We start from the raw sequence: 20,462 nt of genomic DNA, 5'->3' as shown, positions 1-20,462 counted from the left end.
AGAAGCTCAGTTTGAGTCTACATACCAGTGACAGTGCTTTTATTTTATAAAATGCTGTCTCACTTTGTCATGATTTATTACAATGAGCTGTGACATTAGCACAGTGATGACATCATCACCTGCCTCCAGGTAAAAACATTTCTATACTTTATTCATTTCATCAAGTCAAAGATCACCTGCAGGAAATAAAAAAATATGGAAAGGGTGGTGGTGGTGGGGAGGGGGGGCGTGTCTCTAACTTCTGATTGGCCCCTGGTTTAACATATTTGGCAGTGGAATGCCTCGCTATGATTGGCTGATCACTCCCTTAAACCACGCCCCGCCCCCTCCGCAACAAAAATAATAAATCATTGGCTAACAGGATATTGGCTCTAATCAATCAATCAATCGATTAATCTATAATTATTCATGTTGGCAAAGTAAACTAATGAGAGCATCAACAAACCGTTAAGACAAAACACTTAATTAGTAGTTCATTAGTTCTTAACGAGGGGATGTAAGTCACTGTTAAACTCCCTTATAGACAAAAACAACTTACAGGCTGCTCCACGTCTGGCCTCCCTCACTAATACTGAAGGAGCAGGAAGGGGGGAGGGAGGGAGGGAAGGGGAGGAGGAGGAGGAGGAAGGGGGGGGCCAGATGAGGAGTAAAATAAAGCAAAACACTTCAAATGTGACTTTAAAGTTTAGAGGAGGAATGTGTGAAAGCAGGAATCATTGGGGGGGGGTAACTACACCCTCCTGACACCTCCCTCACTTCCACCAGGACAGGAGCAGTGAAGGAGGGGGGAGGGGAGGAGGAGGTGCAGGAAGGAGGAATGTTTGGGCCATTAAGTTTCCTGACCTCCAAGAGCAGATAGCAGGAGGGGGGAGGAGCGGGATGTTTTGGCCACAGAGTTTGACCCTGACCTCCTCACACCATCGGGGAGGGGGGGCAGAGGAATAGTAGGCGGGTGGGGGAGGAGTAAGAGGGGGGGGGGAGTAGGAGTAGACGGGGGGATCAGTGGAGAGGAGGAGGAGGTTGAGCAGAAGCACAATGTTTTGGCCACAGACTTTCCTGACGTACACCTGTCAGGCGGGGGGGCGGGGGGGGGGGGGGTGTTCAGCAGGAGTTCAGCTCCTCCATGGTCTGATTCAGAGTCGCCTGGAGCTCCATGTTGGCGTTTCTGGCTGAAGTCAGAGCGTCTGGAAACAAACAGGAAGTAAAGTCACTGATCGATCCATCAGCCAATCACTGATCGATCCATCAGCCAATCACTGATCGATCCATCAGCCAATCACTGATCGATCCATCAACCAATCACTGATCGATCCATCAGCCAATCACATCCTCACTTGGTATAATCAATACAACCTGCCGACATATCAACACGTCCTGATCGGTTGTAAATGATTGATTTATGTTTCTTTGTGGTGATCGATTCTTCTATCAGAGCTACTTTATTGATGAGTTACTAAACCCTGATGAGTATTGATGAGTATTGATCGGTCTCACCTTCCAGGCCATCGATGGTTTTCTCCAGTTTGGCCACCGAGCGCTCAGCGAACTCGGCTCTGGTCTCAGCCTGGAACACAGGAAGTGAGCAGGAACATCACACATCTGTATTTACTTCTGTTAAACATGTGATCAATGTGTAAACATGTGATCAATGTGTAAACATGTGATCAGTATGTAAACATGTGATCAGTGTGTAAACATGTGATCAGTATGTAAACATGTGATCAATGTGTAAACATGTGATCAGTATGTAAACATGTGATCAATGTGTAAACATGTGATCAGTATGTAAACATGTGATCAATGTATAAACATGTGATCAGTATGTAAACATGTGATCAATGTGTAAACATGTGATCAATGTGTAAACATGTGATCAGTATGTAAACATGTGATCAATGTGTAAACATGTGATCAGTATGTAAACATGTGATCAATGTGTAAACATGTGATCAGTATGTAAACATGTGATCAGTATGTAAACATGTGATCAATGTGTCAACATGTGATCAATGTGTAAACATGCGATCAGTGTGTAAACATGTGATCAATGTGTAAACATGTGATCAGTGTGTAAACATGTGATCAATGTGTAAACATGTGATCAATGTGTAAACATGTGATCAGTATGTAAACATGTGATCAATGTGTCAACATGTGATCAGTATGTAAACATGTGATCAGTATGTAAACATGTGATCAATGTGTCAACATGTGATCAGTATGTAAACATGTGATCAGTATGTAAACATGTGATCAGTATGTAAACATGTGATCAATGTGTAAACATGTGATCAATGTCTCCATCTCACCTCCTTCAGTTTGCTGCTCAGGTTCTTGATCTCCTCTTCGTACCGGTCCTCCTTATTTGAGTACTGAGAGACAGACAGCAGCCAATCAGAGGACACGGTGAGGTCACATGTTTGGATTCAAACTTCCTGAATGTATTGATCGGCTCTTTTATTGATCGTACTGCAGAAATCTCTGATCATGTCTGAACATCCTCTGAGAAGGATTCTGTTGCAGACCCCCGCCCCTCCTCCCCCTCCTCCCCCGCCTCCTCCTCCTACCTTCTCAGCCTGGGCCTCCAGAGACTTTGAACTAGTGAAGACAGTTTTCAGCTCCTCCTCCAACAACCGACTCTTACTGCAGGTCAAAGGTCACATCACAGAGGACATGCTGTGTCAGACAGGTGTGTGTGTGTGTGTGTGTGTGTGTGTGTGTGTGTGTGTGTGTGTGTGTGTGTGTGTGTGTGTGTGTGGTCTGCAGCAGGTAAAGTCATGCATAGAGCGGCAGCGGGAAGAGGAGCTGAAGCAGCAGGTAAAGGTCAGAGGTCATGGAGGCAGCAGGAGGTCAAGGAGGAGGAGCTCCGCTCCGCTGCTGTGACTGACAGCAGGTGGGAGGTCAGGTGACCCTCAGTACCTTGTCCTCAGACGCCTGCAGGCTCTTCAGTGATTGGTCGAAACTCCTCAGCTGCTCCTCCAACCTCCGAACCTTACTGTTAGACAGGTGGACAGACAGACAGGTGGAGGGACAGACGGATGGACGGAGACAGAGACGGTTGGAGAGACAGACGGATGGATGGAGACAGACAGACGGACGGATGGAAACAGACAGACGGGACAAACAGACAGGTGGAGTGATGGACAGATAGACGGAGAGACAGGTGGACGGGTGGAGAGACAGATGGACGGATGGGTAGCAGTACATGCAGCAGCCACAGGTTTCCATGGAAACAGAGGAATAAAAAAAAAAGGTGGATGCAGTGAGATTAGAGCACTGTTAGTGAAGCAGTGTGACACCACCTGACACCTGTCCATATATGGTCACAGCCTCCTGTGTGTGTTATTCACTCTGTGACCACTTTATTAGGTACACCTGTTATAAACCTCTACTACGTGTGTATTATTGTGTGTGTGTGTGTGTGTGTATTATTGTGTGTGTGTGTGTGTGTGTGTGTGTGTGTATTACTGTGTGTGTATTGTGTGTTATGAACCTCTCGGACTGCTCGGCTCTGTCTTCAGCTCGTTCCAGTTCTCCTTCCACCATCACCAGTTTACGAGCCACCTGTCAATCAAACACACACACGTTTACATGTCACGTGACCTGTCCACTGTTCTCTCTGGTGTTGTTGTTTACTTCCTGTTGCCATGTTGTTATTGTCACGTCCACCAAGCAGGTTCTGTCCTCAGTTTGTCCTCAGTAGTACAGGAAAATAAAAAAAACTACAGAAACTAATTTCACAAAAACCTGTTGCTGGATGAGCTGCGTGTGTCGCCATGGTTACGCTACCTCCTCATACTTGCGGTCGGCCTCCTCTGCGATCTGTTTGGCCTCCCTCAGCTGCACCTCCAGCAGCTCCATCTTCTCCTCGTCCTTCAGAGCTCTGTTCTCAATCACTTTCATGCCTCTGAATGAATGAGCCATCAATGAGAAGGGTTATAGTCCTCACAGTACCCATAGTAGTCGTAGTACTTGTAGTACTCGTAGTACTTTCTGACCTCTCGCTCTCGTCGGCCACCTTCTCCACCTCGTCCAGTTTGTGCAGGGCGGTGGCCAGGCGCTCCTGAGCCCGGTCCAGGTTCTCCTCACTGAGCTGCAGGCGCCGACCCAGAGCCGTCACCTCCGCCTCCGCCTGCAAGACATTGCAGCAGGGCGCAATCACACCTCACAGCAGGTAAACAACAACAACAGCAGATCACATGGTCACAGTGGCCACGCTGCTGATCAATAATCACACACAGGGAACTGTTACATATCAGATGGATCAATATCTAAAATGTCCCGTCAAGTTCAAACCTTCAGTGTCTGGATCGTCTCGATCAATAAGGAGATAGAACACCTGATCAGGACGTCTATGATGTGGGATATATACCTATATACCGTAACATATCACATGGTGGGTGTGTGTGTGTGTGTGTGTGTGTGTGTGTGTGTGTGTGTGTGTGTGAGACCACCAGCTGCATGCTCTCTGCTGCAGTTTATCTCACATGTTACACACTGATACACACAGCTGCAGTGTATCACAGTGTACTGCAGTAGTACTCCGGTGTACTGCAGTAGTACTCCGGTGTACTGCAGTAGTACTCCGGTGTACTGCAGTAGTACTCCGGTGTACTGCAGTAGTACTCCGGTGTACTGCAGTAGTACTTCAGAGTGACATCCGCAACAACTCAGCAGACATTCTTCATTCAGGTATTTGTGGCATCTGACAGAACCTGAAGAACCACAAAGAACCAGAACCACCGACCCAGAGAACCTGTCCAGGTGTGCTGCAGGTGTCCGTACCTCCTCCCTGGTCCTCTTCTCCTTCTCCATCTCCTTCTGCAGCCTCTCCGCTCGCTCCTCCGCCTCCTCCGCCTGCTCCTGCAGAACTTTGATCTTCTTCTTCACCGCATCGATGCTGTTCAAGCCTCCGCTCATCTTCTTCTTCTTCTCCTGCAGTCACAGTGAACCGACACACGTCAACGAGGACTAAACGTTCCAGATGTTTGTGTTCTGACATTTTTAAATAATTAATTAGACGTTGAAACAATCAGCAGATTAATCAATAAGAATGCAGTTGAAATGAAAACTGAATCTTCAGGTCTGAAGTTTCGTCTCTCGATCAACGCGACCGCTGGTGACGTGAACATCTGTGATGTCACCGCGCCCGCTCACATTCAAGAGTTCCTGAGCCCGTGCAGTGATTTCCAGTTTTTGAAAGCAGTGCTGAAGATCAGACATCCCATATTTGGACTTCCTGCTTTGCCTCTGGTGAATTCTGACCACTTCCTCTTGAAGCTCGCTGCTTCCTGCTGCTTCACGTTCAACAGCAGCTTATTGATTGACATGTAAAGTTCACATCATTTATTAGTCGAGTTAAACAAACTAAAAGCCAAACGGATTCACATCCTTCAGAAATACAAGTTATTTTCTTTGCGTCTCTTGTTTCTTTACTTTGATGTAAAATTGATTTTCCTTGTTAACTCATTCAAACTTCCGAATTTCCTTTTTTAAAACAGTTTTTGAACATTTACATTAAAGTAAAGTTTTTTTTTTTTATTGCACCACCACTAACTCACGTGTTGGATGATTTATTGATCTATTAGTGATCAAATCACCAGTTTTTAGTTCCTTCGTGTTGCTGTGCAGTGTTAGCAACTTTAGCTCCTGATGCTAGCAGCGGACCACCGCCCTGTTAGCCTTGTTAGCAGCGGGCTGAGCGTGGGCCAGAGAGCGAGGGTGAGGTGTACCTGTGATCACTCTCACCTGTCTTGGAGTCCTCAGAAGAAGAAAAAAAAAACCACACCTGCGGCTCGAGCCCGACTTCACCTGACACCGTCACTTCCCGGTTAGCAGGTAGCTAGCAGTTAGCGGCTAACGGAGCGGCGCTGCGACTCGAGTTTATAAAGTTTTCCAAACGAACCGCGGCTCGGGGCGTCTGTCTGCTGTCTGAACCCGCGCACTTCTGCTTCTGGTTCTGGTTCCGGTCTCGGTGGCTCTCAGGTCCAGGTCCAGGTTCTACTCTTCACCGCTTCCTCATCCAGCCAACTCCCAACTCAGACAGACAACACCCTCTTCCGGGTTAAATTCCCTCCACCGGAAGTGACGTAACATTACAGCCTTTCGAAATTAGAAGTCGTTGAAACTTTTCTGAACATTTAAAACTGAACATCCCTTTGATTTATAGACATTTTATTCTCCGTGATGGAGAACGACACAAACCAGTGAGCTCAGGAAAAAATGAACACTACAAAGTGTAAAATACAAATACTACAAGTACTGATTTCAAACTTTTAGTCTTTTAAGAGGTACTAAAAGTATCAAAAGTACTCACTGTCAGTATTATAACTCGATAATAATTATTTATATACTAATATACTTGAATGTGGTAGTAGGCTGGAGTGGAATTAATTTACACAAATCAAAATATAAAAACACAACAGCTACATCTGATCAGTTATTGATAACAAGAAGCTCTAATCATTTTAATTTGTTGCAACAGAAGAATAAAAGAAACCAGAACACAAGAATTAAAATAAAAACAGCTGATTAGATTTATGAAGAGTCAGAGATGTACAGCAGGAATCATTTAAACTGATCAGAGATCAATACAAACACTTTTCAGTCCAACGTCACTTCTGTTAAACTACACTCACATGATATGTTACATCATCACATCTGGATGTTACAGCGTCACATCTGGATGTTACAGCGTCACATCTGGATGTTACATCATCACATCTGGATATTACATCACATCTGGTTATTACAGCATCACATCTGGATGTTACATCATCACATCTGGATTTTACAGCGTCACATCTGGATGTTGTATCATCACATCTGGATGTTGCATCATCACATCTGGATGTTGCATCATCACATCTGGATGTTACATCATCACATCTGTCTGCTGGTAAACGAGTCCATAAACCTCCAGATTTCATGTTTCTATAAACAGTCAGACATTTTTTGGAAACTGAAGCATCTCAGATTTTGGAAAAATCAAAAAGGCAGCGTTTAATTTTTCAGGTAAAACAAGTTCCTGCAGATAAAATTCTTTTTTCTTTCTTTCTCTTATTAAAAACATTAAGAGCTCATGTTTTTAAAACAGCAGGATGATTCAAGTTAGAAAGTTAAATTTATAAAACAGGAGCTCACAGAAACACCTGAAATCTTCCGAACATGTAAAACACGGCGTGTTACTGCAGCAGTTAATAGTGTTTATGTTGAAACACACCGACCGGTCTGTCGGAGCTGAAATATGAATCCTGTTTGAGTTTCCAGCTGTTCACGATATTAAACAGCTGTTTATCTGACCTGATTTACTCTCAGCGTGTTTCAGAAACGTGGGTTCACGTGTTTCCTGTGTTTTAAGCCGCGACAGTCTGAACGTGTTTCTGCAGGTCTGATGGAGGCTTCGGGTCACGTGACCTCCCGACGGCAGGTCACACGCTTCGATCCACGTTAACACACCGAGAGCAGACTGACAGTGGCGTCCGTGGTTACGATGTCCGTGGTTACAGTGTCCATGGCAACAGTGGGAGGTTCCTGCGTCCTGTCACTCAGAGTTTCTGAGTGTAAATTGAAACATTTGGACGTTTTGCATCAGAAGTTCAAAGTTCGATAAGAAACCTTTTTTTTTTTTTTTTTTTTTTTTTTTACGTCACATTTGCGAAGTAAAAACATGTCCTCATGTTTTCCACATGCATGAAACGCAGTCCTTCATCAGGGGGATACATGATTTCATCATCACCGGATGAGACGAGCTGATTGGTTAATTCAACCAACGTCCTGCACAAGTATAAAAGACACAGCCATGCTAACATGCTAATAAACGGGGTCAATGATGACAACGAACAGCTTCCTTCTTCTTAAAAATACAAACCTGATCTACTAATCAGCACTATGTTAATACAGCCTGAACCCCCCCACCCCCGACCCCCCCTCAATCCCAGTCAGACTCTCTCTAACTTTCCCAAACTGACTCTTTTTGTATTTTGATGCTGCGATCAAACTTAAAACATTTTGGAAATATTCATGTAAACTTCCAAGTTTTTTCACTTTGTCCCCAAATAACTGAACAGATTTTTGGTTTCACATATACAGAAACACAAACACAGATTCTTCTGCTCACTAAATATTCTGACAGTAAAAGTTCCACAAACAGGATCAAATCTTTTCTAAAAACTACTTTTTTTTACGCTTCTGTATAAATAAGGTTCACACAGATGAACAGACCATAATAATCTCTGAGTCTAAACTGTTGACTGTGGCTGTACATCCAAAGGCATTCTGGGTAATGTAGTGTGGTGGCCCGTTGATGTGTGTGAATAAATAAATCTGTCTGCTTCAAACAAACTAAACCACAATAAAAACCCGGTCCGGTTTTAGATCACTCCTCCATGTGGTCCTGGAAACAGTCCAACATGTGGTCTGTGGTTTTTTGGTGGTGGTTCTCACGCGTCTTCACAAACAAACAAACAAACAAATCTCCATGATTATGCAAGTTCATCTCATGATGATTCAAAAATCTCCTCGTTGCCGATTAGCTTGTCTTCAGGTGAAGGACCCCAAGACAGCGTCTATAGAAAATGTTTTCCACAAGTTTAACTGCCAGAACCTGGAGACAAACAAAGACTCTCAGAGACAAACAAAGACTCTCAAAGACAAACAAAGACTCTCAGAGACTTTTAAAGTCTCTCAAAGACAAACAAAGACGTTTTAAGACTCATAAAGACTCTCAGAGACAAACTTCAGGACAGAAGAGAACCAGATCAGAACTGGACCACAGGAACCAGTTTGTTTGAAGCAGACTTTGAAATGAACTTTGGACTGAGACAGACACACTTAGCTCCGCCCACCTATAATCAAACCCTGCCCGTCTCTATGACAACCCTCCGATCCTTAATGAACCCAGGGGACACCCTTTATACTCCACCCACCCAACAAGCCCCTCCCTTTCCACAAAAAAGCCCCACCCATTCCAGCAGGTGCGGTCGGGGGGGCTCCAGCAGACATGATGATGTAAACAGGTCACATGGTAAATACTTCCTGTTTCTACTCTAACAGCAACATTCAGAAAAACGCTTCTCGGGAACAAAAGTCGGACAGCAGCTGAGATAAGACGTCGGATTTGGTCTAAAAACTCTCAAACAGGAAATGGTGTCGCCTCTGGACCTTTTCACTATAAAAGTCTGACAGTGAAGTGGATGTCTGTTCGTCCGCGTCGTCACGGTGACATTACGGTGACATCACGGTGACATCAGCAGAGGTCCCTGAGGTCATCAGGTGTAGGTGTGAGGTTAATTCTCGGTCTCCTCCGGGATGTCCTGCAGGTCTGAGGGGTCAGAGGTCACAGGTTATCATTCCATTGATCATAACATGATTTCATATGATACAATATTTATTCTAATCATGTAAATAATAATCAATAAAGGTATTAATCAGTTTTGTGCTGACCTCTGGGGCTGTCAGAGCGAGGAGAGATCTTCATTACTTCCTCCTCCTCCTCATTTCCTTCCTGGACGCCATCTAATTGGTCGACTGGATCCTGGGTGGCCAATGGCGCGAGGGGGCGGGGCTCCAGCTCCCTGCTGCCACGCCTCTTGCTCACCTGTTGACAGAAACACCTGAGATTAGCTTATTCCTTGTATCATTATTGTTATTATATTAGTTTATCACCTGGCTCACCTGATCTCCCTTGATGACATCGCTGATTTCCCCGTTACTGCTCCTCCTCCTGTTACCTGTCTCCGCCCCCTGCCTGGCTGGCTCCTCCCCCTTGAGGCGCAGACGTGTCACCTCCTCCTGTAGCAGCTCAACCTGCCGCCGCAACAGCACCGCTTCCCCGCCGGCATCCAGCCCCGTGTCCCGGGACATCGACCGACTGAAGCGGGGGCCGGGGGCGGAGCCAGGGGGGGCAGAAGGGGTGAGGCCTGTGCTGACAGACAGCTCCAGGATGGAATCCTGACGAATCACAGCAGCCTGGGGGCGGAGTCAATGACTTAGACAGTTGTATATAAACAATTATGTAAATAATAAACATGTAGAATAAATGAATTACTATTTAATTACTGTCATAAATACACAACAAAGACAGTGAATAACTTCAGACCTGCAGGGCGTGAAGCTGCGTGCTCAGATTGACCAATCGCTGCCGGACATCCTGCAGAGAGGACACATGTCTGCTGTTAAAACTCCTCTGAATGAACACACACTCGGTGCATCTCAAGTTGACCACAACCGGGTCACAGCCGAACTACAGCTGAACTACAGTCGGATCACAGCCGAACTACAGCTGGGTCACAGCCGAACTACAGCCGGACTACAGCCGGACTACAGCCGGACTACAGCCGGATCACAGACAGATTATAACCATAAACTGACCAGTTATAGCTGTCGGTTATCGGCCCTTTTGATTCCTGGGAGTTTCGATTTTTAAGATGAACTCATGAACTAATTCGCCCACATAAACACTGGCCTCATGTTAACTTTCAAAATAAAACCGTTTTCACGACAGCAGGCCGGATTGATTTCTGGGTCAGAGGAGGGCCGAAGAACAATCAGATAAAGACCAGATGTACCGGCTGTGGTCAGAGAACAGGAAGTAGTCGTTACCTCGTTCGCGGTTCGATCCTGCAGCTGGTTACCGTTTCTGTCCTGGAAGAGAAAAACATCGGAAAAATGTTTGAACAGGAAACAATCTGCTTTTTACTGTGAAAACCTGAGGCGCTCTTATTTTGACAGTTCAATTGGAAACTTATAGAAATGCAGCTCACCAGACTTCATAGAGATTCTGTCTGTTTTTACACACGGCCTGATTCAGTGAGTTCAAACAACCTGTGATCGTACGTGAAAGCGAGGAGGTGCTTTACCTTCGAAGAGCTGCCGTTCAACTCAAAGGAGCCGTTCAGAGAACCGGAGTCACCGTCTGAAAGAGAGAGACAGGTACAGGTATGTTAGTCTTCATCAAACATCAAAGATATGATTTCTATGGAGGAGGCGGCGCCAGGAGAGAGGAAGAGTGAGGAAAAGGAGGAGATGCTCCATCAGTTAAACTGTTCTGATCTCGAGAGTTCACGTCAGCGTGAATCACAAACGTACAGAAACACAGAGAACGGACAGGTGTCAGATTACAGGTGACTCACTGCTGATCTCCTGGTTGCCGTTGGTTACGGAGGGTTTCTGGATGCTGGAGTCGGACAGCATCTCCGTCAGTTTGTCGACTGAAAAAAAAACAAAAAAAACGCAGCGTTCAGTTCACTGTGACTCTGTTTCGAGCGGACGTTCCTCAGATCGACTCCTCACCTTCACCGATGGCAGCGAGGAGGAGCGGCTCAGCCTGAGGGGAGTGAGGAGTGTCGGATCTGAAGAGGTTCCTGCAGGAGGAGGAGGAGGAGGTGGTCCTGACCTCCACACCTCCTTCCTCTTCTGAGCCTCCTCTTGCTGTCGCCTCCACCAGGTCCGAAAACAGAGTGACACGCTCCTGCAGGAGCTCCAGCACCTCCCTGTCCTTCTGCTGGATGTCAGCTGGGGGGAGGAGGAGGAGAGGGAGGAAGAGGAGGAGGAGAGGAGAAAAAAACACATTAGTTTAGTTTCATATATCTTTAAGATAAGAAGAGAGGTGAGTGAGGAGATGGAGTAGGAGGAGGTGCAGCAGGGGGAGGAATAGGTGGGGTTGGAGGAGGTGTGGTAGGAAGTGTAGTAATATATGTAACAGCAGGAGGTGCAGTAGCAGGAGGTGCTGTACCTCTGAGTCTGCGCAGTAAAGCCTTGTCTTCAGTCTCGATGAGAGGAAACTTGTTTCTGGACGGACAGCTGCAGATGAAACATGTGATACTGTGAAGTACTACGTACTGTACTACACTGTACAACACAGTATTACAGTAGCAGTGAGTACTCGGTATACTCGGTGAGGTACTGACGGTACCGACCTGCCAGCAGCCTGCTGGATGCGGCTCATCCAGGTCCTGCGGTCGTCTTTTGACGAAGCGTGCAGCTCGTACATCTCCGGGGGGGTGGAGTCACTGATCAGGTACATCCCTCGGTCCTGATTGGCTATGTCCCTGACGATCAGGTTAGTCAGTGAGACCACCGGAGACTTGTCCTGAGACACAGACAGACAGGTGAAGAGACAGACAGGTGAAGAGACGCACAGGTGAAGAGACAGACAGGTGTGTCCAGGTGTGTCCAGGTGTGTCCAGATGTGACTCACCAGTGATGCGAAGGTGTATTTCTGGTCTTTCTCCTGAAGGAAAACCAAGATGTCCGACATCAGCAAGACCTGCACATCTGGAGATGGAAACGCACACTCTGTCAGCAGGTGTAAGCTCCGCCCATGTAAGTGTGACATCACAGCAGATAAACAGATAAACAGTCCTTCCTCCTCGTCCTCCCTCCTCCTCCTCTACCTTTCATCCTGGAGCCCTGGACCTTCCAGTGGAGCGTCCCGTCATGTAAGAGTCTCCTCCGCAGCAGCTCTCCTCCCATGAACACTCCTCCTCCCCGCACCTCCGCCTGAGCCCGCGGGTCCAGACGGGCCTGGATCTCCTGCAGCCTCCTGGTCCGGCCCAGCTCCAGAACCTCCTGGTCCACTGAGCTGATCAGCCCTTTCAGAAGCACCAGCGCCTGGCTCAGAGACTGTGCCTCCTCCTCGCTGCCTGCAGGAGGTCACGGGGATATTAGGTGAGAGGTCAGGGGGTCAAAGGTTCAACAAAGGTCAAAGGTTGACAGAGGTCAAAGGTTACCTTTGGTGTTGTCGAGGATTCGTTGGATGAGGACGGGGTACTTTGTGATGCGCTGCGTCACCAGCAGGATGCACTCTTGGACGCCATGACGCCGCAGCAGAGGACCGCGACACACACGCTGAGCATTGTGGGACGGAAAGAGACAGGAAGTCAACATCTGTACAGAAATACCAGCTCTGAACCACATCTGAGCCAGTTTAAACTAGTTCAAACCAATTCAAACAACACTTAAACTGGTTTACAACAGTGTAAACCACATCTGAGCCAGTTTAAACCAGACTAAACCACATCTAAACCAATTTAAACCAGCCTAAACCACATCTAAACCAGTTTAAACCAGCCTAAACCACATCTAAACCAGTTTAAACTAGACTAAACCACATCTAAACCAGTTTAAAGCACATCTAAACCAGTTTAAACTAGACTAAACCACATCTAAACCAGTTTAAACCACATGTAAACCAGTGTAAGTGACACCTAAATGAGTTCAATCCAGGTTAACCAGGTCCAAAACCACAATCCTGCAAACCAGGATCAAACTGGATGTGACCCGGTGTGAACCGGTTCCGGTCCAGATGTTTGTCTCACCCGGACGAACTGCTGCAGCCTTCGGTCTCGAGCTAAAACTTCTTTGTAGAGTTTCACAGCTTTCGGGTGTCGACTGCAGAACTCAGAGTAAATTTTCTTCATGTCGTCGGCACACTGACCTGAAAACTACACACACACAGACACACACAGATACACACACAGACACACACAGATACACACACAGATACACACAGATACACACAGATACACACAGATACACACACAGATACACACAGATACACACAGATACACACACACAAACACACACAGATACACACAAACACACACACACAGATACACACAGATACACACACACAAACACACACAGATACACACAAACACACACACAGATACACACAGACACACACAGATACACACACACAAACACACACAGATACACACAAACACACACACAGATACACACACACAAACACACACAAACACACACAGATACACACAGATACACACACACAAACACACACAGATACACACAAACACACACACAGATACACACAGATACACACAAACACACACACAGATACACAGACACACACAGATACACACACACAAACACACACAGATACACACAGATACACACAAACACACACACAGAGATACACACACACAAACACACACAGACACACACAAACACACACAGAGATACACACGAATATTAATATTCTGTTATTTGTACGTATGTTTATGTTTTTTTTGTATGACGTCTGTCAAGAGCCGGCAGATGATACAGATGTTGTTAACGTGTTCTGTCCCGGTTGATAAACTGGATGGAGCAGCGATGCAGTGACCGACAGCGTCCACCGGGTGGAGCCGTCGGCCTCCTCGGATCAGCTGAGATCAAGTTCTTTGGAACACGTGGAGGACGTTTGTGTTTTCACAGCCGAACGCCACGTTACCGTTTCCTCACTGTGTGACTGTCTGTCTGTCTGTCTGTCTGACTGTCTGTCTGACTGACTATCTGTCTGTCTGTCTGACTGACTGTCTGACTGTCTGTCTGACTGACTATCTGTCTGTCTGTCTGACTGACTGTCTGACTGTCTGTCTGTCTGCCTGACTGACTGTCTGTCTGTCTGACTGACTGTCTGTCTGTCTGACTGACTATCTGTCTGTCTGTCTGACTGACTGTCTGTCTGTCTGTCTGTCTGACTGACTGTCTGTCTGTCTGACTGACTATCTGTCTGACTGACTGTCTGTCTGTCTGACTGTCTGTCTGTCTGTCTGACTGACTGACTGTCTGTCTGTCTGTCTGACACCACCCGCCGCCGCCTCACCTGTCTCAGCAGCAGGTCTCCCAGCCGGCGGACTGTGAAGTTGTTGCCGCTGCCCTCCACCAGACCCTCCCTCCTCCTGCTCAGCAGCTCTGACAGGAAGCCGGTGTGCAGCTCCAGCAGCTGGTCCAGACAGGGGAAGACGGTGTGGACCACGCCCGCCTCCAGCATCACCTCCTCCAGCATCCCCCGTCGGTACACCCCCTCCATGATCCGCAGCGTCCGCACGTGGTGGAACTCGGTCTGGATCAGCTCTGAGGCAGAGACACGTATATATATATATATATAGTGTGTGTGTGTATATTGTATATATTGTGTATATTGTGTGTATATTGTGTATATTGTGTGTATATTGATTGTGTATATTGATTGTGTATATTGTGTATATTGTGTATATTGATTGTGTATATTGTGTATATTGTGTATATTGATTGTGTATATTGTGTATATTGATTGTGTATATTGATTGTGTATATTGTGTATATTGTGTATATTGATTGTGTATATTGTGTATATTGATTGTGTATATTGTGTATATTGTGTATATTGATTGTGTATATTGTGTATATTGATTGTGTATATTGTGTATATTGTGTATATTGATTGTGTATATTGTGTATATTGTGTATATTGTGTCTACTGTGTATATTGATTGTGTATATTGTGTATATTGTGTATATTGATTGTGTATATTGTGTCTACTGTGTATATTGATTGTGTATATTGTGTATATTGTGTATATTGATTGTGTATATTGTGTCTACTGTGTATATTGATTGTGTATATTGTGTATATTGTGTATATTGATTGTGTATATTGTGTCTACTGTGTATATTGTCCTACCGTAGATGACGTCCTGCTGCTTGATGAGGTCTTTGTGGAGCGTCTGCAGGAAGTTGGGTTCCACAGCGAGACTCCAGCTGTCGGCCTGAATGCAGCTTCCCTCCACCTGCAGCTCCTCCAGCAGGGGGCTCCACCACCACTCACCTGCACACAGCAGTCATAAACGGTCAGCTGCTATCAGCCTGCAGCGCCTCCTGCTGGTCGGAGGAGTTCACCACATGAATCAACAACAGCCGGACGGCTCACCTTCGTCGGTCAGAGACTCCATCGATAAAGTTCTGCTCCTGAAGTTTAGAGACTCCGTGGACTGAGACAGAATTCTCCTGAGACCGACAGACTCCTCAGCCCCCCTGAGAGACAGACGGAGAGGGAGACAGGTGAGACAGACAGGTTGTGTCTCTAACAGTCAGTATAGAAACAGGCTGGTTTAAAGGAGCAGTTCGTGTAACTCTCTGACAGCTTTGATTGGTTGTCAAGGTTACTGTCGTCTCAGTGGCTTCAATGTCATGACGACAGAGACCGTCTCACGAACACCTGCGTCCTGCAAATCAAACAATCCTCGGCCAATCGGCTCTCAGCTCGGACTCACCCCGCGATGTTATTGGTGGAGACGCTCTTGGCGAGCGAGAGGCCAGAGCGAACCCGCCGGGAGCCGAGCAGAGACTGACGCAGGCTGTCCGACGGGTAGATGGCCGAGCTCGGACGCTCCTTCATCATCGGAGCTGAGGGGAGGCAGAGAAGAAGAAGACAAAACGATCGTCATGACGACAGAAACACAGAAGAAGGAAAGTTCGTCGGTACGTCTGAGAGTCAACAGACAGGTGGAGACAGACAGGTGGAGAGAGACAGGTAGAGACAGGCAGGTAGAGACAGGCAGGTGGAGAGAGACAGGTAGCGACAGGCAGGTAGAGACAGGCAGGTAGAGAGAGACAGGTAGCGACAGGCAGGTAGAGACAGACAGGTAGAGACAGACAGGTAGAGACAGGCAGGTAGAGACAGGTAGGTAGAGACAGGCAGGTGGAGAGAGACAGGTAGAGACAGACAGGTAGAGACAGGCAGGTAGAGACAGGCAGGTAGAGACAGACAGGTAGAGAGAGACAGGCAGGTAGAGACAGGCAGGTAGAGACAGACAGGTAGAGACAGGCAGGTAGAGACAGGCAGGTGGAGAGAGACAGGTAGAGACAAGCAGGTAGAAACAGGCAGGTAGAGACAGGCAGGTGGAGAGAGACAGGTAGAGACAGGCAGGTAGAGACAGACAGGTAGAGACAGACAGGTAGAGACAGGCAGGTAGAGACAGGCAGGTAGAAACAGGCAGGTGGAGACAGGCAGGTAGAGACAGGCAGGTAGAGACAGACAGGTAGAGACAGACAGGTAGAGACAGGCAGGTAGAGACAGGCAGGTAGAAACAGGCAGGTAGAGACAGGCAGGTAGAGACAGACAGGTAGAGACAGGCAGGTAGAGACAGGCAGGTAGAGACAGACAGGTAGAGAGAGACAGGCAGGTAGAGACAGGCAGGTAGAGACAGACAGGTAGAGAGAGACAGGCAGGTAGAGACAGGCAGGTAGAGAGAGACAGGCAGGTAGAGACAGACAGGTAGAGACAGACAGGTAGAGACAGACAGGTGGTCTCACTCTTGGTCCGCATGGCGACGTTCTGCAGAGCTGAACTGTTCCTCTGCAACGACAGCTTCTGTTGCTGTTAGAGAGACAGACAGGTGGTCAGGACAGACAGACAAGGTGGGTGCAGACAGACAGGTGGTCAGTGAAGACAGTTTGACAAGTCTTACCTTCTGCTTCATCTTGGCACAGTTGGCCAGACTGTCTCTGCAGCGGTTGTGAATGGTGACATTGCAGGCTGGGAGACAGACAGGTAGAGAGACAGACAGGTAAAACACGTTGCTCAAAGTGTATTTACTTTTATTTTGAAAGCACTTCATAAAAATCCTGGGACCGAACCCAGATATTTATAACTGTGTTTTTTGGTTTAGTGATGACATAATCTGGAAAAAGTGATGTCACTTTTTTTTTTATAGTGAAGGAATGTGTGTGTGTGTGTGTGTGTGTGTGTGTGTGTGTGTGTGTGTGTGTGTGTGTGTATGTGTGTGTGTGTGTGTATGTGTGTGTATGTGTGTGTGTGTGTGTGTGTGTATGTGTGTGTATGTGTGTGTGTGTGTGTGTGTGTGTGTTTTGGGTGTGGCTCCGTGTTAGTGGTCGTATAAAATCTCAGTTTGTCAACAGGAAGCTGTTAAATCTCATGTTTCTTACATTAAAACTCCCCCGAGTTTAATGACACTGTTTCTACCAGCAGGGGGCAGTAATGAGACGGTTTCTACCAGCAGGGGGCAGTAATGAGACGGTTTCTACCAGCAAGGGGCAGTAATGAGACGGTTTCTACCAGCAAGGGGCAGTAATGAGACGGTTTCTACCAGCAGGGGGCAGTAATGAGACGGTTTCTACCAGCAGGGGGCAGTAATGAGACGGTTTCTACCAGCAGGGGGCAGTAATGTAATAATATAATGTGGAAGACTAAAAACAAACTTTGTCAAAAAATTATCAGCTGACTGTACAAACATTACACAAACATTAACACACACTGACACGCACACACACTAACACAATAAACATTAACACACACACACACACTAACACAATAAACATTAACACACACAGTCAGCTGAGGTCATTTTAACAGAGTTAAGTCTGTCTGTGAACACAACCAACTGACTCTATGGTTTTGTGTGTGTGTGTGTGTGTGTGTGTGCGCGTCTTATTGTGTGACCCCATTGCCCTGCATTGTGATTGGCTGCTGCGGATGAACCCTGAAAACTGGGTCGCGGGGACACATGTGTCTCTGTGTGTGTCTCTGAGTGTGTGTCTGTGTGTGTGTTAATGTGTGTGTTAATGTGTGTGTGTTAATCTGAAGGTACATCTGTTCATTGTAAAGGAGGATTAACACTCCGTCTGTCTCTCTCTCTCACACACACACACACACACACACACACATACACACACACACAGCAGACAAAGAGACAACACACACACACACACACACACACACACACACACACATACACAGACACACACACACAGCAGACAAAGAGACAACACACACACACACACACACACACACACACACAGACACAGACACACACACACACACACTCGGGCTGTTTATGGTTTCCTTGTTGTTGATGTTCAGTGTTGATTACAGTTCATGTCCAGGAATAAATAATTAATCAGCTGATCAATAACTTCCAATCACATCCTGCTGCTACTTCACATTAAAAGCTTCTCACATTCACCACAGGGAAGCTTTTATTGTGAAAGAGCTGCACTGCTTGTGTACTGGACCCATGTTGTGTGTTATACTGTATATATACCGTATGTTGTCTGTTACATGTATGTTGAATATTACATACATGTATGTTGTTCTGCATCTATACCGTATGTTACATGTTATATTTTGAGTAAACCCAGGCTACATGTTGTATGTTACATGCATGTTGTATGTTATATGCTGAATACTACATACATGTTGTATGTTACATGTAAATTGTATGTTGAATATTATATGTTGGATGTTACATTTATGTTTGATGTTATATGTTGAATATTACATACATGTTGTGTGTTAGACTATGTGCTGTATGTTGTGTGTTTTATGTGATATGTTGAATATTACATACATGTGTGTTATACTGTATATATAGTGTTGTATGTTGTATGTTGCCTGTATGCGTGTTGCCCTGGCGTTACCTGGACAGCTGAGCGCCTCCTTGGCCGTGATGCTCCTGTTGCAGGAGGAGCACAGGGTGGTGGAGGAGACGGTGAGGGAGGTGAACAGGTGTCCGTTACTGGACCGGGCCTCCCTCTCTCGGGACTCCTTCTCCCTCTCCTTCAGACGCTGCTTCTCCTTGTTCTGGACACATAGACGGCGATCAATACGGCTTCTGATCCATCTGGTTTCAGACGGTTCAGAACAATCAGTGTTCATTTCCTGGTCATGTGAGAGTCATGTGACCACAGGTGTGTTCAGCACATCACCTGTATGAAACCATGAGCTAGAGATGAGATGTTGAACCACTGCAAGGCTGGTTTTCAGTTTCTCTCTTTGTGGAACAGAACAAAGAAGACAGCAGAGGGAGGAGGGGGGGGGGGGGGGAGGGTATAATACCTGGTGGGACGGGGGTGGTGGGGGGGGGGGGTAACACAAAGGCGAAGGAGTCTAGTCGGTATGTTTTCTGGGATCAACTCCTTCTGCTGACATCGTCTATTTCTGGTCCAGAACAACAACAGGAGTCGAGGAACTCCAAAATAACTTTACAGCCTCACAGAGACCAAACCAGCAATCCAACAATCCCACATCCACCGCAGAGGGAAGGAAAAACTCCCTTTTAACAGAAAGGAAAACCTCCGAGAGAACCGAGGCTCAGAGGAGGAGAACATCACGAGAGGAGAGCAGAGACAGAAAAGAGCAGCAGAGAGACACAAGAGGAGGAACAGAGGAATCATCTACAGACGCTGCAGCCTACTGGAGGTCAGGAGAACCCTCTGCTTAAAGTCCTACACCCTAACCATGCTACGACCAGCCAATCAGAACACGACTACAGACCAGCCAATCAGAACACGACTACAGACCAGCCAATCAGAACACGACTACAGACCAGCCAATCAGAACACGACTACAGACCAGCCAATCAGAACACGACTACAGACCAGCCAATCAGAACACGACTACAGACCAGCCAATCAGAACACGACTACAGACCAGCCAATCACTGTCTTGTTTGTTTTTCATGTGTCAGTTCATGTGTTTTTGCTTTTAAAAAACAAACTGGATCAAATATAAACACACAGTCAGGTCATGTGACCATGGGACATGTAAATGGCCACCTGTGTTACAGGGGGAGGAGCCTCAGCTGCTCCTTTGATCTGATTGGCTGTATCAGATGCCTTGCTCAGGGGCAGGAGGCTGCTGCTCACATGAATTATAGATGAAGGTCGGACTCAAACTC

The 20,462-nt window shown here is 46.5% G+C and overlaps 2 protein-coding genes across 4 annotated transcripts in view; both read right to left on the bottom strand.

Moving 5' to 3' along the window:
• Positions 1 to 10: 10 nt before the first annotated feature.
• On the bottom strand, positions 11 to 6,067 carry LOC138214721 (tropomyosin alpha-3 chain-like). Of its 3 annotated transcripts, none has more exons than XM_069176517.1 (9): positions 5,749 to 6,067; positions 4,786 to 4,935; positions 3,999 to 4,132; positions 3,790 to 3,907; positions 3,494 to 3,564; positions 2,920 to 2,995; positions 2,310 to 2,372; positions 1,495 to 1,564; positions 11 to 1,184 (listed from the first exon to the last, which is right to left on the bottom strand). In XM_069176517.1, exons 2-9 carry the CDS (start codon positions 4,918 to 4,920, stop codon positions 1,102 to 1,104), a joined length of 750 nt encoding a protein of 249 aa, XP_069032618.1. In that variant the 5' UTR covers positions 4,921 to 4,935; positions 5,749 to 6,067; the 3' UTR covers positions 11 to 1,101. The 3 variants fall into 3 exon arrangements, with proteins under 3 accessions (XP_069032618.1, XP_069032604.1, XP_069032610.1); XM_069176503.1 differs by lacking the exon at positions 2,920 to 2,995 and adding an exon at positions 2,568 to 2,643; XM_069176509.1 differs by lacking the exon at positions 2,920 to 2,995 and adding an exon at positions 2,568 to 2,643 and having other exon boundaries at positions 5,906 to 6,067.
• A 445-nt stretch (positions 6,068 to 6,512) lies between these two features.
• Positions 6,513 to 20,462, bottom strand: part of LOC138214712 (rho guanine nucleotide exchange factor 2-like) — a 19,279-nt gene continuing 5,329 nt past the window's right edge. Inside the window, exons 2-22 of the mRNA XM_069176490.1 lie at positions 19,204 to 19,366; positions 17,235 to 17,302; positions 17,080 to 17,143; positions 16,038 to 16,170; positions 15,695 to 15,798; positions 15,449 to 15,592; positions 14,609 to 14,859; positions 13,320 to 13,445; positions 12,732 to 12,849; positions 12,396 to 12,644; positions 12,200 to 12,276; positions 11,919 to 12,091; positions 11,735 to 11,802; positions 11,293 to 11,514; positions 11,133 to 11,210; positions 10,860 to 10,915; positions 10,603 to 10,644; positions 10,100 to 10,150; positions 9,676 to 9,969; positions 9,445 to 9,598; positions 6,513 to 9,322 (exon numbers count right to left, since the gene is read on the bottom strand). Of these exons, the coding sequence (XP_069032591.1) occupies positions 9,288 to 9,322; positions 9,445 to 9,598; positions 9,676 to 9,969; positions 10,100 to 10,150; positions 10,603 to 10,644; positions 10,860 to 10,915; positions 11,133 to 11,210; positions 11,293 to 11,514; positions 11,735 to 11,802; positions 11,919 to 12,091; positions 12,200 to 12,276; positions 12,396 to 12,644; positions 12,732 to 12,849; positions 13,320 to 13,445; positions 14,609 to 14,859; positions 15,449 to 15,592; positions 15,695 to 15,798; positions 16,038 to 16,170; positions 17,080 to 17,143; positions 17,235 to 17,302; positions 19,204 to 19,366 (2,670 nt within the window). The 3' untranslated portion in view covers positions 6,513 to 9,287. The remainder of the gene's footprint in view (positions 9,323 to 9,444; positions 9,599 to 9,675; positions 9,970 to 10,099; positions 10,151 to 10,602; positions 10,645 to 10,859; positions 10,916 to 11,132; positions 11,211 to 11,292; positions 11,515 to 11,734; positions 11,803 to 11,918; positions 12,092 to 12,199; positions 12,277 to 12,395; positions 12,645 to 12,731; positions 12,850 to 13,319; positions 13,446 to 14,608; positions 14,860 to 15,448; positions 15,593 to 15,694; positions 15,799 to 16,037; positions 16,171 to 17,079; positions 17,144 to 17,234; positions 17,303 to 19,203; positions 19,367 to 20,462) is intronic.

Source organism: Embiotoca jacksoni, unplaced genomic scaffold (assembly GCF_022577435.1).
Source record: "Embiotoca jacksoni isolate LCO1_2020_lvr unplaced genomic scaffold, fEmbJac1.0.p SCAF_106, whole genome shotgun sequence".
In the NCBI taxonomy this organism is placed as follows: Eukaryota; Metazoa; Chordata; class Actinopteri; family Embiotocidae; genus Embiotoca; species Embiotoca jacksoni.
Note: the sequence above shows the minus strand (reverse complement) of the source record. Positions and strands in the feature narration are given on the sequence as shown.

What these genes read in the sequence shown, in the direction of transcription:
- LOC138214721 (XM_069176517.1), bottom strand. Translation starts at nt 4,920, where the DNA reads ATGAGCGGAGGCTTGAACAGCATCGATGCGGTGAAGAAGAAGATCAAA. An exon ending in CCGACCGCAAGTATGAGGAG is followed by an intron (nt 3,565 to 3,789) that starts GTAGCGTAACCA and finishes TTTGATTGACAG; the next exon opens with GTGGCTCGTAAACTGGTGAT. An exon ending in TGAGCAGCAAACTGAAGGAG is followed by an intron (nt 1,565 to 2,309) that starts GTGAGATGGAGA and finishes CCTGTGTTCCAG; the next exon opens with GCTGAGACCAGAGCCGAGTT.